The sequence below is a fragment of the Denticeps clupeoides genome, chromosome 8 (assembly GCF_900700375.1).
Source record: "Denticeps clupeoides chromosome 8, fDenClu1.1, whole genome shotgun sequence".
In the NCBI taxonomy this organism is placed as follows: domain Eukaryota; kingdom Metazoa; phylum Chordata; class Actinopteri; order Clupeiformes; family Denticipitidae; genus Denticeps; species Denticeps clupeoides.
Genome location: NC_041714.1, coordinates 5,922,562 through 5,936,950, shown reverse-complemented (window position 1 = coordinate 5,936,950; position 14,389 = coordinate 5,922,562). Strand labels below are relative to the sequence as shown.

General features: G+C 46.7%; 1 protein-coding gene across 3 annotated transcripts in view; it reads right to left on the bottom strand.

Moving 5' to 3' along the window:
• Positions 1 to 13,057, bottom strand: part of map3k4 (mitogen-activated protein kinase kinase kinase 4) — a 31,261-nt gene extending 18,204 nt beyond the window's left edge. For 2 of the 3 annotated variants that reach the window (XM_028988669.1, XM_028988670.1), the window contains exons 1-4: positions 12,806 to 13,057; positions 7,485 to 7,669; positions 4,454 to 5,832; positions 97 to 357 (exon numbers count right to left, since the gene is read on the bottom strand). In XM_028988669.1, coding sequence (XP_028844502.1) covers positions 97 to 357; positions 4,454 to 5,832; positions 7,485 to 7,669; positions 12,806 to 12,828 — 1,848 coding nt within the window. In that variant the 5' untranslated portion in view covers positions 12,829 to 13,057. Of the gene's footprint in view, positions 1 to 96; positions 358 to 4,453; positions 5,833 to 7,484; positions 7,670 to 12,491; positions 12,765 to 12,805 lie in introns of those variants that run through there. The other variant, XM_028988671.1, reaches the window with a different exon arrangement.
• Positions 13,058 to 14,389: the final 1,332 nt, after the last annotated feature.

Here is a 14,389-nt window from a genome sequence, read left to right as displayed (position 1 = left end):
AAATATTCGATAGTTGCAGCCCTACATGAAATATTTTGACCTGTGTGTGTGTGTGTGTGTGTGTGTGTGTGTGTGTGTGTGGTTTTGTATCAGCACCTGTTTGATGCTGAGCAGTGATGGTTCTCCAGCAGGCCTCTGCTCCAGTCGGAGCTTCAGACACTCGTGAATGACGTTGAGCAGCACGCGGCACAGGACCAGGAATGCCGGCCGGAAAGAGGGGAGGTCCATGTCCAGAAGGTCTTCCCATGAAACGCACTCCTGGCCCACCTCCTCTTTCACATGAACAGTGAGTGCAGGGGGCCGGGAAAGTTCCGGCAGGTAGTCGCTGTACAGCAGGGGGTCCGGGAAGTCTGAGAACTGTGGGACATTAACCAAAAAGGTTTTAAAAATGCAGAACAACCCTTGCAAACAGAACAAAAACATACTATATCCTGACAAGCATCAGTTTCAAAATGATTAAAGCAGAAATGACCTGTGATTATTAAACCTAAAATCGTAACTGTTTACTTTCACAGATTAGTGACATTCTTTAATGACAATAAACATTAGTTCATTCTTTAAAATGACCAAATAAAATTCAGATTCTGCTCATACATTGCTGGACAAACTATTCACCCAAATAACATTCTAATTTACACACAAACACATGGTAATTTATCTGGGACATCATGCTAGTAGATCTGGGACATCATGCTATATAGAAGTGTAGTCGAGCGATTGCCATTCAACTGTTTTTCTCAGTAGATGGAATTTTGATGCTTCGTCAACACCATTAGTTACAGAAAGAGTCATCCGACTGCAAAACCCCATTTTCTGTCAACCTGACCTACAACATCAATCGTGTCAACAACACAATGACAAGAATTAATTCCAAGAAATCCACTGCATGCTGGATTTTTGATCAATTTTTGGCCAATTTCCATGAATTGGCAGATGCAGAATTTAAGTATCAATATCAGTGCTAATTGATATCGAAATCAAACCTAAATTTTTTGTATCTGAGAATTGATTATTTTTTTTTACAACATTAATAAGCAATGACAAAAATCACAAAAATGACTACACAGCAATTACACTCATACATACAGTATAATGGCAATGTTTAGTTTAATACATAGTAGGTTTGTGTAAAAATCAATTCTCAACCTATCACTTGTTCCTCAGGTTTTTCTGACCACTCTGGTTGTCGGCATCCACCTTCCACCTTTTCCATTGAAAAATATGGGCCCTTGTGCCCATTAGAAGTGTATAATCAATGAATAGTATAATCGATGCATTGCGATGCAGAAACGTCCATGTCTGCATCGCTGCAGAATCTTTGAAACACACATACACGGAGAGGGAATGGAGGAAAGGTTTATCCTAACAATCTCTGAGTAACCAGGGAAGTACAACACAACATTATTGTCTTACCGAGTTTATAAAACCCTGCAATTTTTGCGTTGTGCCCTGCGGTGAGCACAGCGCTGCTGCTGTTGTCTGAAAGCGGCTTTAGATTTTCTCCAATAAGCAGAAAAGTGGTCTGTGTTCACATGAACACACACATCTGAACCAGGCTTTTTTTTCTGCTGCTTGTGTGCTTCAGGTTGTAACGGGTTTGGGTTGGTGTGTAGTGGAGGAAATTCTGGTGAAGCATGAGAGAAAGGAGGGCTGCCGGAAAGAAACCCCAGCCGGTGCTGGGGTTTCCATCACGCTCTCTGTATCAGGACTGGGCACACGATTAAATCCGCCCACAGCATAGTGATCATTTGATTTGCAATTTGTGACCATCGTCGTCAGATGATTTGTTTTAATTATTGCAAGAGAGATGCAAAAATGCTGACGCTCTACTTGTCTGGTCTGATTCTGTTGAACTCGGGCCATGTCGGGCCTAACTTTTCAGGCCCAATTACAGCTGTTAAAATACATTTCTTTCGTTTATTTTTTTTTTTTTGTTCATTAATTATCTATTAATCAATTTATTTATCCATTCCTTTTTTTTTATATAGTATATCATGGGTGGGGAAAAGTGGCCTGCAAGCCACATCCAGCCTGCTGAAGATTGGTATAGAATTGCCTAAATAAAGTCCCAATTAGGACCGCTCTCATTTGAACTTGTCCTGTAATGCCTGGCGTTCCACAAGGTGGCATATTAGGCACAGAAGGAGCTGAATTTGAAAGTGAATTGATTGTCATTGTGATACACAATGACCTCTGCTTTTAACCATCACCCTTGGTGAGCAGTGGGCAGCCATGACAGGTGCCCGGGGAGCAGTGTGTGGGGACAGTGCTTTGTTTAGTGGCAACTCATTGGCACCTTGGTGGATCGGGGTTCAAACCGGCAACCTTCTAATTATGGGTCAGCTTCCTTAACCGCTAGGCCATTTATACAAGCTGGTAGTCAAAGTCAACAGTACAACACGCTTATTTTTTAGCAAGAACACGGCCGCTCTTAGTCTCTGGCACCACACAATGGAGACGGTGCCTAACAGTCCACCTCCACTAAACTTTTAACAGCCCTTATCCAGAGCGACTTACAATCAGTAGTTTCAGGGACAGTCCCCCCCTGGAGACATTCAGGGTTAAGTGTCTTGCTCAGGAACACAAGGGTTTTTAAGTGGGATTTGAACCTAGGTCTTCTGGTTCATAGGAGAGTGTGTTGCCCACTAGGCTTCTATCACCCTAAACTGTGTTTAACCCCCATGTAACACACATCTCAACATACAAAATTCAACTATTTACATCCAACCCTTTCTTAGTTTAGCAAGCCTTTCTCCGAAGTGAAGGATGATACGCAACACCGTTTGCACTAAAGGTGAATGTAAATATCAACCCTATAATGCCGTATTTAGGTTAATGTCTGATATGTATGAATCTGATGCTGACCTGGCCTCTCTAACAAAGCCGAATACACAGTAATGTTAATGTAGAGGACTACTTAATCCTCAGCTGCTGCACCCTCCTATAAAGTTAGCTAGTCATTGGGTTCTGGAGCTGTATAGTGCCTTTTGGCCAGAGCAGAAACACTTGTGAAGATCTGGTGGATGATAAACACCCTTGGTATTTTCCATGCGGCTCTTAACCACAACCTTTTGTTTTTCTTAAAAAGTAATCTTCAAAGTTGATCAAAAACACAAACACACTGCCAGCCAAAAAAAGGAACATCATTGTCCTGCACCACTGCAGACACCAGTGTCCCTCCAACTGTGCAAATGAGACCTTTCAATATTTTGGTCCTTATTGATATGTTTAGGTCCTTATTCAATGAAACATAATAATAATATTAATAATAATAATTCCCACTTCAATTGATTACTTACCAGGTCGCCGGGAACTCATCAACTTTAAGATCTATATATGCCTAGTAAAATACTACATGAGTGAGAGAAGAACAAAATCGACAGGTTGACAGATATATTGTGTGAATCGCATTTCTCACCCTTCCCATTACTGATTTTGTGGGACATAAAGCAATTGCACATTACAAAGAAATGGATGGACTGAATAGCAATTCTAATATAGTTACACTACTTATAAAGATTTGCTGGAGCCTAGTGCTGCACAATTAATCTAATCGCAATCGTAATCGCGATGTCAGTCTGTGCGATTACATGAACGCAAAAAGCTGCGATTTAAATGATTAGTACATGGACATATTAGTACAAGGCGACATATCCGATCCATTCTCTCATTCTCTCAAAGTTTGCGAGCTGACTAAAGTCTCACTTCAGTCGGATGTGACGTGTTTGGTCACATGACTTTCGATTCAGAGACATATGGTTAGACGCCGCATGATGCGCTGCATTTTACGTCATCGTCGCCACCATATTGCGAGAGGCTCTGTTGTGGCGTGAAGCATATACATGTCTATGGAGAGAAGTGCATAAAAATGCCTCACTCTTGTGCTGCTTGGGGCTGTACAAACCGCTGTACACTCCAAACCAGATCCTGGGGGATTACATTTCATAGGTAAGGCTGGACAATTGTTTTGAATATATTCATTATAAAATCCTGTTTTATAAGTCTTAACCTTAGCTAAGCTAGGCTAAGCTAGCGAAGCTATGCATTCCTGTGCTCAAGTCAGCCTCCAAACAACGTTTTGGTTAAACGTAAGAACTATAATACGGGATTTTATAATGGCCAAATATAATCAAAACAGTTGTTTAGCCTTACCAGGGTTTGTCGTTCGACAGTAATGTAAAGAGTTTTTTGTGATTTATTTAATTTTGTAGAAGATTGTATTTTGAAAGCACTGGGCATTTCAGGTTGTTATAAGTAGTTTGTATGTTTCAATTTGAAATTAAACATTTCACTATTAGTATGTGACTTTTCATTGTCCTTTATCATATCGCAATCGCATATCGCAATATTGATCTCAATAATCGCAATATGTCTTTTTCCCCCAAAACGTGCAGCCCTACTGGAGCCCTTTTCAAACATTTCAATATTAATGTGATAATGCCATGGGCCTTACCTCCTGAGTTGGGGCGTGGCTAAGTAAAGCAGCCCTCGCCCTCTGCAGTGAGCGGTCCATGAGTTTATGCAATCTGAGGATGAGTTTGCGCAGCCCCATCTGTTTCAGGGCCTTGTCCACAAATGGCCGGTAAATGGTCGTGGGGCAATAGTGACTTTCCACACCCGCCTTGTCCGGAGGGAACAAGCTGGCCGCAGCCAGGAACTCATCCTCCGACATGAGCCTGGAGAACTTGGGTGTGAGGGAGGAACTCCCTTTCCCATCCCCCCCAACCCCATCTGAACGCCCTTCCTCACCCCCAAGGTCTCGGTCTTCAGTGTCACTGTCAGCTGTAAAAGTTGCTGTTGAGTCGTTTTCCTCATCCTCCTCGTCTTCGTCCTCCTCGTTGCCTCGGGAGCAGCGAGGCGAGGGAATCTCAAACACGGGCCAGCCAATGCTGGAGAGGTCCCTTAGGCCTAGAACGGTACCCATCACCCTCAGCTTCTGGTTGAGGTCCTGGGTGATGTTGAGCCACAGGCAGAGGGCCTGCACCCGGCCCTGGAAGTCCCGGGCCGCGTACTTCTCGTAGCCCCGCTGCAGCGTCTGCAGAGAGGGATACAGCGCCTCCACCGACTCCAGCAGGAGCATGACCCGCTTCACCTGCTCGAAGGCCAGCCGCTGCTTCTGCAGGTGTTCCCTGCAGCCGGCGCTGGTGCCCAGGGGCGCTTCCACGGCCTCCTCTTCCTCCTCCTCACCCGTGTCCGGGCACGGGCAGAAAGCGTCCACATCGCACACACAGTTGGCCCCCGGGCTGCGGTTCAAGTTGCTGTAGTCCACCTTGAAATGCAGCACCTCGTTGATGATGTCGGGGATGGCCTGGCGGGCAGTGTAGAGGTACAGGTCCTGCTCAGTGATGCTGCGGCGGGCGTGCCAGGCCTGGAGCTCCAGCCAGATCAGCTCGTTGTTCTGGCCCATGAAGGCTGGGTTCTCCATGCCTCGCTGCTGCTGCTCCTTCTCTTTCTTCTTGGAGGACATGGAGGTGAGCTTGAGCAGTAGCCTGAGGGTCTCAAAGAACTTGAGGCGATCGGCAGGGCAGTCGGACCGCGACGTCTGCCTGTGCGTGCGGGCGATTGTGTGGGGCATGCTGACGGGGAACTTGTTGCTGCCACCGCCCAAGCTCAGGTAGGTCTTCCTGTGATCCATGCTCATGGAGGTAAATGGGCCAGCCTTGCCTAGTGGATCTAGCATGAAAGATGCCTCGAAGGTCTTCTTGTTGTCGCGCTCGTTGGAGCGCAGGTTGGACCTCTGCTTCTTGCCCTGCCTGTGGTCCTCGGCTAACTCTGATGACCTGGCGCCGTCTCGCTCTCTCTGGGAGAACAGGCTGGAGCTGGCCTGCTTATCTGCACAGAAGAGAAAAATTACCACTCGTACGGCCAACTGATTTTAGTTGTTTTATTTCATGAATGTACGGATGATTCCAGAGCCCAGGAAAATAGCCACTAGTACACTGACATCAGGAAAATGAGGATGTCACAAACGCTTAGGTTGTATAATACTGTGAAAGTGTGAAGTCTGTCCATTTCTAAATGGATAAATTGCCTGTCTCCTAATGTCTTTATAGTTATTCTTAAGTTAAACAAGGGAAGGTAACAAGAAAACTCCTGTCGCAGTGAAGACACCACACCTTCACAGAGGTGTAAGGTCAACTTTATATTACTCATCACCTGAAATTCAGATAACAAGGGGATATATATATATATACATATATATATATAATGCAGAATGCAATATATCTTTCACCTGACTGATATTACTCAACACTGGAGGCACAAGACAGTCAGCCTATCCCCTTGTTATCTAATATTTCGGCAGGGGCAGTGGTTAAGGAAGCAGCCCTGTAATCAGAAGGTTGCTGGTTCGAATCACAATCAGCCAAGGTGCCACTGAGCAAAGTACAGTCTACGGGCGCCTTGCTGCTGCTCACCAAGGGTGATGGTTAAAAGCAGAGGACACAACGTTTCACAATGACAATCACTTCACTTTCACACACACACACACACACACACACACACACATATATGGACGATACACACACACACACACACACACTAAGCAAATAAATGCACATCATGTTCTAGAAAACTAAGGTAACCATGGAAATGTAAGAAACAGATGCTGCTTGCTCTGTGATGATCCTGAACAGAACCATGAAATCACTGTGCTCATGTGTTCTGCAATTCAAAAGCCTCTTATTCCTGCCTGCATTCATGTAATAAACAAACCTCTGACATTTACTTCCTTCCTGCTTCCTCGGTGTTTAGAGAAATCAATACTAAGTGCATCTGCAAAGAAACATTGCGCACTGGGTTGCAGAAGTTGAGGGAGGCTGGATTTATCCTCTGTATTGCATTTACAAACTAGGCACAGCATGTCCAGCATGGGTGCATTTCACAGACTGTGACATTTTTAGGGCCCTATAATTTCTGTGATGCGGAATCCAACAAATAAAATGGAATTGACGTTTCTGGCCGCTACAGCCCTCTAAACGCTCCTGAAACAACGCTATGTAAACGTGTGGCCAGATGTCGAATCCAGACCACTTGTCCCATCAGTTCCACGCAAAGTCAGCAAACTCTTGGTCATGCAAACACATGAACTGATTCAAAACGTGATTTTATCATCATGGTTCCAGTTCATTATGCAAGTGGGCCCAACCTTTTTTTGTATTCCAGTTCTCCCCAATCTTTAATTATATTATGTTGGTTTCAAATGGAACAATAATGTGTAATATGAAATAGTTCTTTGCATGAAATGCACATATTATTATGTAAATGCCCGAGCACTTTGCTGAACAATTTGTCATATCACATTTGTTCTTTTTTTTAAGGTGAATGAATAACGGAAAACATGGAATTTAGAAGTATTACTATGGAAAAACGAAATTTAGGAAAAAATAAAACTGATTTCATAGGGCCCTACATTTCACAAGAAATGCAAAAGTGCTTTGCAGCTTCATAATGAGACCAGCCAAACAAGATTAAGTAAAAATGACCTTTGTTTGGGGACCGTCCAGCTGTTCGAGTTTGGCTGTTCTTCTGGTGCTTGCCGGACATGCGCTTTATCTGGCGGGGGGTGCAGGGGGGAGACGTGACGTAAAGAGCTTCCTCTTCCTGGCTGGGCTCGTCCCACGACTCTTCAGAGTTCTGACGAGACACATCTCTAGGGGGGTCGTCTTCCCTGCAAAAATTAACCATGAATATGACAACCATGATTTTTACAGTTCTTTGCAAAATTCACTGCAAGAGATTAATTTGAAGTTTAATAATTATTCTTAATAAATCTTAAAATTAGTACAAGCTACTCTATTTCAGCAATTTTATCATAGCACTACACAATTTTAATAGTCTAAATGATCTACCAGTGCGGTCTCAAAATATTTGTCATAAAATGAATAATATTATAACATACATGTTTAGAAAGTAGTTAGCGACCCTGTTAGATCATCTGATTGAGTTTTGGTCATGATCTTACTCCCATAAACTTACGTGTAAATAGCAATTAATTTTTATTAACTGAGCTGCTTTCGAGTTGCTACGTTACCATATCCTGTAAATGTAATTTAGTCTTATCAAAAATAAATTCATATCAGTATGCATAAAATCACTGATTTTGTGTGTCACATATGCTTGGGGGAGTGGTCCAATAAATGGACAAACCATGAGCCCTTAACTAAATCAAAGAAAGCCCAAATCAATAATCCTTTCTATATAATTAATTTGTAATCTCCTAACACGTTAATTTACTATATGCATAAGCGTTACCAAAGGAACCGTGACTCGCCACGCCACCTCCACTTCAAGCCAGAGCAGAACAGAGTGACATGAGTTTGAAACACTTCCTGTCGAAAACAAAATGAATGGGGTGAGTGGGAGGGGGGGGAATGTGAGGGGGCACGCCTTTCCAGTGAACACTGACAGAGCTCTGTTCTGAAAGACCTTCTTAATGCCTAACAGGATTAGTACAGCGTGCATGGGACACATTCGATGGCTGAGATAATGGGGTAAACGGGCCGTCCAAAACCATCCCCTCTCCTGGCATTTGTGCATGCGGAGACGTGGGCGCTGCAGCACGCGCGAAGTGAACAACGGGTGCTGGGTGGACACCGATATGGCGGTTATGTGAAAGAGGGATCACTTTCACAGGAGCGCCAGGCTGATCTGCCATTCAGCACAAAGCCGGGGCTGGGGGGGGGGTGGGGGGGCGGAGAAAGCTGCTGCCGCCGCTGCCGCCCATCTGGAGCCTCTCTTCTTGCTCATTATTCCCCGTAAACCGACCTCGCCCCCCCACCCCGCACACCAGAACAGGCACCTGCTGCCGAGCACGCTCAGTTCCATGCCTCGGATTCTGACACGCAGCCATGGCACAACAGCCACTGCCAACAACGGCTTCTCATGCCTAGAGCTGCATGTCGACAACGACAGCAAAAATATCATCAACCTTTTAAAAAAAGATTATAATAATAATAAATCCTCAAAGGAGCATTCAAAGCAACCTAATAACAAAAAATGTAAAAGTTTGCGACTGCAACACTATGACTGCTCATATTGTTCGTCTTTGGCCATTTTTAAGGAAAAGTGATTGTTTTTGTCATTGTGCTCAGCGGCGCCTTGGCGGATCGGGACTTGAACCTGCAACAGCTCGCTTGCGATTCTACTTTCTTACCCTCTAGGCCACGACTGTCACGTTTTAATAATCCGATCACAGTGAAAATATGTCGCCGCTACAGGGTAATGATTAACGTGCACAAACTTTGACTGCTGCATACTGGGGCCTTGCATGCAACGCCGGTGAGTTATCCGGCCATCCGTTCCCCTTTCCCTGGCGTCACGTGTTCCATCAGAACCGCTCACCCCCCACGCGGTCATAACCAACGGTGATCAAAACCCCCAACGGCTCCAGCAGCCTCCAACCCCACAGCATTAAAGAAAGCGCAGCTTCGCTCTGGGCCCGCACGTCCGCCTGGTCTCCTGCCCCGGTCCATGCACGCTGGGGCGGAAAGTTCATTCGGAACTTGTAAAACAGGGACAGAGGGGAATAAACGAGAAAAAAGGAAGGAGCGCAGGAAGTGTCTTTTTTTTTTTATGATTGCTTTATTCATCGACATCACGCAGGAATGACAAGGAACCGTGACGCCGCCTCCGTCCCTGTGTTTGTTTGGTTGCCATGAGGCACCTTGAGGTACTAAAAGCAGGGCGTGGACCTGCTCTCACTTCGGAGCTCCTCTTCAAAAATGCCAAGCGCCCCGTTCCCGACCCGACCAACGGCGCGCTGATCACAAAGCGGCGCGGCCGTAAAATTACAGCTGCAGATGGCACGCTGAATGAGCTCAATGGGGCACAGTCACTGATCTGGATTTAACCAAAAGGGCCGCAGGAATGTCACAGCCCCTGCCGCCGGGCCCAGGCCTGGGCCATAAAGGCTCCAGCCCCGCGGGGTCGCCCCAGAACCCGGGAGGGTTAAAAGGGCCGGTGACCCCTGGGCTCGCGGCCGCAGCTGGCATTGTTCTTGGCCGGAGCGTTCCATTGTGCGCGCCGGCACGTGGTCCGCGGGCCCCCGCCGCTGAATAGGCCGTCACAGCTGCTCGGTGAACACGCTCGCGCACAATGACCACACCTACCGCGATTGTCCCGCGCGGCCAGAGGACGGGGGGGGGCTGTCGGGGGACTGTCTGGTGACTTCTGCCGAAATGCAAGGGTCGAGTTTCAGAAGCGTGCGTTCATTCATCCGAGGCCACAGGTACAAAACTACTATGGCATGAGAGATAAATAAAGCAGAAGAGGAAAAATGGCTCTGCGGTGTCACCCAGGACAGTTTTCTTTTGTACCCGAGTGAAAGCGAAGCACAGCACACGGTGACACAACAAAATGTGTCCTCTGCTTTTAACCATCACCCTTGGTGAGCAGTGGGCAGCCGTGACAGGGGAGCAGTGTGTGGGGACGGCGCTTTGCACCTCAGTCGACGGCTTTTGGTTCGTTTACACAATCACTGTGATCGCAGTATTATAATAACGCTGTGCCTGAGGCATCACTGTTCAAAAATAAACTCAAAACCAAGATGCTGTAGTACTAATATATATCCTCTTAACAGTCCGTCATGCATTTCTTTATTCTAACACCACAGATGGAAGCTATTTGGTTCATTTTCCTTGGAATAAAAGCAAAGTTTTCATTATGATTAAATCACTATTTGTCATGACTGACTGGATTAGCAATGTCATCAATTGACACCACTGGTTGCCACACTTCCCCTCAAGAGCAAGACACAAGAGTGCTTCATTCTCCGGAACAATGTCTTCTTGTCCTTTTTGTCCCCATCACTATGCCCAGCCGTGGCCTGCCAGCAGCTGCCAGCCTCTTTAATTACACCTCTGCCCCACAAAGCGACCGGCCGGAGCCCCGACCGCAGACAGCACCGGCTGAGCGGCGCTGAGCTAAAACCTGGCCCCCGCGGATCCAAAATAACTTTCCCGAAAATCACACCCAACGTATCAGATGCAAACACGGCAAAACTATTCCAGGGAAGCAGATTCCAGCAATGCATTCCAAAAGGCGGGGAAGAAGAGAAAAGGGAAGGATTGGAGTTCCGGAATGAACGCATTAACGAGCTGCAGCCACGGCTGCCTCCAGGGCCCGAGGCCACTCGCCGCTCACCACTTCCTGTAATCCGAAGAATTTGTGTAGGAGAGCCGAGGCACGGCAGCGCGGCGCTGGACTACTGGAGACCCCCCATCACATAATCAAACGCGCAGCGTCCCGGCATGACCCCGCCCAGTTCGGTGGTTTTTCTACAAGCCTTCACCCCATGCGGTTTGGCAGTAAATCCTAGTTTGCATCAGGAAATCTGTAAAAAGTCTTCCTGGAAGAGACTTTAACAAAAAAAAAAAAAACTAGCAGCACAGACAGTTTTTTTCCTCCTGCAACCTGTGCGAGGCGGCGGGACCAACAGAGAACAGAAATGATTGGAAACACGTTCCAGGAGCACCGTTCACCCCTGCACAGAACAAACAGAAATCAGAGACACAACACCGCATTCCACAGACGGCCGCTGCAGGTCAGGGGCAGACGCTCCGCAGCGGCAAAAAGCTGCGTGCGTGCACGCATGCCGCAGTGCACGACGCAGAAATGCTGGATCCTTTTTCTAAAAGGTCCTTTTCTAGTCAAAAAAAAAAAAAAAAAAAAAAAAGTGGTCACTGCTCACACTTTTCCACACATTAATACAACTTTCCAAAATTCTTTTCCAGGTCAGCAAATGGGCGCTCTCATGAATTCCGTGCTTTTCCCAGTTCTTGTGCAAGAACAATGCATGACGTCAATGCATGTGAGGTCAAGAGAGACCCGAGCAGGAACACACACCTTACTCGAACAACAACGTTTTCAAGCCAGATGAAATAAAGCAGGACGGGGGTAGAACCGAGGCTGGTCATCACCGGATTACCTGGCTGCTGCAGGACCTCGCAATAATCACCATAATTACCGTAAGACTGAAATAACACATGACCTGCTGACAGGTGCTATGCCAAAATCACCCTCCCTGGAGCCACAGTCTTTTCTTGTATTTTTCGTCTCTCCACGGTCAGAGAAGAATACTTTTAGATGGGAGGATTACATTTCAGTACAAAATTTCACACCCTCCCCTCATGCTGCAAAATAAAAGCCACATGCACAAAAGATCTGAGAGTAAATTTCTGGATAGGAGAAGAGGCGCCTCGTCGTTGTTTTAGCGATGCATTCAAGGTGTGAAGGCGCAGCGGGTGCCGGTTTCTGGGCGCGCTGCAGCTCGGAGCCCCGACGCGCAGCGAGGTCCCGGGGCCACCGCGTCTCGTCCAGAAGCCGCCCTGGCGTCGCATAACCTCACCTCGCGGAGCTGCACCCGCACGCCCAGAGACGGCCTTTCGCGTCGCAGGAAAGTTCGTTTCACGTGAAAGCTAATGGACAATGCAGCTAAAACGGCTAGCCGCCACCCAAGTTCCATTTCCCTTGCCCTGTTGCGGGAATTTCACCTTTACTCGGGACCTGGCGCGTCCTCCGTCCGTCCCGACGCTTGCAGGAGCGGGTTTGCAGGGTGCATGCGCGAAGGACGGCGCTCGTTATCCCGCCTCGCAAAAAGTTTGCAACTTTCACTGCAAATTGCTCGGGGTTGCGTTGCACGCGGATCACTATGTGACAGGAAGACGGCGGCGCGGCGGCGCGCATGCGCGCCAGCGCGGATGCCGGGGGTTGGCATGGAGAGATCACAATGTGGCAGAGGACCGAGTCCCGGATGTGTAGTTTCTGATCGCGAAATCAGAAGCGACTTCTCTCCGGCGGCGCTTACCTGCCGCGGTCCGGAGGGTCCATCGCGGAGCTCTAAACGCACATGGGCGCGGGCGCGGCCGGGCTTGCACGCTGCTTCTTCTTCTCCTTTTTTGGTTTTTCTTCTTCTTTTTTTTTTTTTGCAACGCGCCGCGCCTAGGCGGCCTCTCCGTGCATGCTCGGCTCTATCCGCCTGCAGAGTCGGCGCCCGCCCGTGCGCTCGCTGTCGCCATCTTTCCGGCGCTGGCGGGGGGAGTGACAACTGAAATCGGTAGTACGGCAGCTCGGGCGGCACATCAGGCGCAGCGCGGCGTGACGCAGGCAGAGCTGGAAACAAATCTCATTTCTTCGCTCTGTCTGTCTGTCTGTCTGTCTGTCTGTGTGTGTGTGTGTGTGTGTGTGTGTGTGTGTGTGTGTGTGTGTGTGTGTGTGTTTATTTATTTGTTTATCATTTTGTGTGTTTTAATGAAATTGTTAGAACGGTTTCTGTGTTATGGTTGGGAAGATAAAAGGCCTTTCATTTGTTTCACTGGTGCCTAAAACTTTTGCACATTACTGTATATCTATTTGTCCCTCTTTCGAATGTAATTGATTAAATCATCATGGCCATAGCATGTCAGGAACTTGCTGTGTGCGTCTTCGATTCGGACCTGTTGTTTTTTTATCCACTCATGAGTAAAAGAGAATGAACTAATTTGCATAATGTAGCAGAGTAAAATGATATTTCACCCTGAAATGTGGTGGAGTTCAAGTAAAAGTCAACCGAAATGGAAATACTTTAGTAGAGGTACTACTTTAATAAAAGCTACTTTACCACATTTGTCACTTCCATTCACTTTGTTGCGGTCCACCACAAATACTGTAAGCATAGCTTACATACATTTACAGCATTTATCAGACGGCCTTATCCAGAGCGATTTACAATCAGTAGTTACAGGGACAATCCCCCCTGGAGCAACTTAAGGTTAAGTGTCTTGCTCAGGGACACAATGGTAGTAAGTGGGGTTTGAACCTGGGTCTTCTGGTTTATAGGCAAGTGTACCCCTAGGCTGTTTTGCTATGGTAATCTAATTACAATAATCCATTATCATGTCTTGTTATGTCTTTATACAGTCTACATATGAAAGTGAAGAGATTGTCATTGTGAAACACTGCAGCACAGCACACGGTGTCACAGCAAAATGTGTCCTCTGCTTTTAACCATCACCCTTGGTGACCAGCTTTGCTCAGTGGCACCTCTGCTTACGGGGCCACTTCCTTAACAGCTAGGCCAACACCTCCCCCGGGAATATGTGAATAAAGGATTCGTACAAACTCAGTATGAGAATGCAAAAAATATAATTTGTAATTCAATATTCTTCTCTGAATGTACGATGATTGTTAAAAGTTTTAATATATCAATATTCAATGACACTTATGGTTAGGTTGCCTCTCAAAATGAAACAAATGGGCTGTGTGGTGGAGAGGAATGTTTCTTCTTAAAACGGAACTAAGGAAAAAAAAAAAAAAGACACAAACAGCTCATTCAGAATGATAGTGTCAGACAGGGAGGGTCCATGGTTCATCCAGCGGTGAAAGGCATCTCTGTGCCGCCGACCCAGGCGTG